Source organism: Octopus bimaculoides, chromosome 20 (assembly GCF_001194135.2).
Source record: "Octopus bimaculoides isolate UCB-OBI-ISO-001 chromosome 20, ASM119413v2, whole genome shotgun sequence".
Classification (NCBI taxonomy): Eukaryota; Metazoa; Mollusca; class Cephalopoda; order Octopoda; family Octopodidae; genus Octopus; species Octopus bimaculoides.
In genome coordinates, this window is record NC_069000.1 from 25,136,346 (window position 1) to 25,137,733 (window position 1,388).

The 1,388-nt window shown below is 34.4% G+C and overlaps 1 protein-coding gene across 1 annotated transcript in view; it reads left to right on the top strand.

Annotated features, from left to right (window-relative positions):
* Positions 1-573: 573 nt before the first annotated feature.
* Positions 574-1,388, top strand: part of LOC128250362 (galactosylceramide sulfotransferase-like) — a 24,495-nt gene continuing 23,680 nt past the window's right edge. The window contains exon 1 of the mRNA XM_052975220.1: positions 574-1,259. Within this exon, the coding sequence (XP_052831180.1) occupies positions 1,237-1,259 (23 nt within the window). The 5' untranslated portion in view covers positions 574-1,236. The remainder of the gene's footprint in view (positions 1,260-1,388) is intronic.

Consider the following 1,388-nt stretch of genomic DNA (forward strand, 5'->3'; position numbering starts at 1 on the left):
GAGAGAGAGAGAGAGAGAGAGTGACATAGACAGAGATAGAGACAGAAAAGAGTACTAAATTAGCGTTCGTGTGCTTATAAATTCCCTTTCTTCGTCGGTGATTGCAGCAAGCGCGTAAAAATTTGCTTCTATTGTGTGTAAATATATCTTTATGCCTGTTTCTCTGTATGAAAATTCAGACTTTCTTCAAAATATCAAAACTAGCAATTGCGTATGTTCAGAAACAAGTCAACGTTGGGGTCCTCTATTTGGTCGGTTGACCTTCTAGAACCAATAGTCAAATCTCCCTCAGATACCATCTTGTAAAAGGAATGGAGACATTGGTCAACATAGTACGAGATAAACCTAAAAATATTAGCTGGACATGGTGGGAATACCTCTTGTCATATATTTACATAATCAGAATTGACCAGAACTGCTGGAAGTGAGCGACATCACCCAGGCTGTTACATTCCTCAGATCATAATACGTCAATCTTTATTGCATATACTCGGTGATATCATATTTCATGATTAAATCAAAACATCATTGTCATTCACTATTATTTGTGGGGCGTGAAGGGGAAAAGTAAAAAGGAAATAGGAAAGAAATGACGCTAAAATCGTATATTTATAGCAGCATTGGATCGGTGGTCAGAGAAAAAAATATTAAGGCTAAAGCAGAATGTTTTAATGGCTGGATTGATAAAATGTTATCGGAAGTTCAAATATATGGTAAAATTCATTTTGGCAGCTCTTATCACTATGAAGTAAGAGAGAAAAATTATGATTCAATTACAGAAAAATATTCTGATTGAACATTGTTGAGTAGCTATTAATTGGTTAAATCAGCAGACAGGCAACGTGTTGCAACGTAATATCACGCCTTATTTACTCAATCTCGAGGAGATGTTTTAGAGAGAAACATATGGATACAAATGCATATACACTTGGATATAGGTGTGAAAATAGGAGAAATTCCATTTAGGGATGACGGTATCGAATACAGAGAGGAATCAGAGAGTTAATTTCTAGGAAGAGGTAAAATTCAGTGAGAGAAGGAGATTATGTTGAAGTTTAAGGAAAACAGAACTGCGTTTTAAAGTTTATACACAACTATATTCGATGAAATAAGCATCTGATACATGACATCGAAGAGGGGAGGCAACAGAAGAAATTTAAGGACCAGAAAGAGAAGTAATATGTTGAATTCTTCCCATGAAATTTGGTACGGCTACATATTGAAATAAAATATGCGATGGCTTCAGCAGGTTTAGTCAGGTAAGAATGATATATCAACTTTTTTCTTTCTTCATAAAATAAGTCAATTAACGGCTCACTTATTCGTCTAGTAGGAATTGAAGAACTTTTTGTATGTATGGATGTATATATATATATATATATATATAT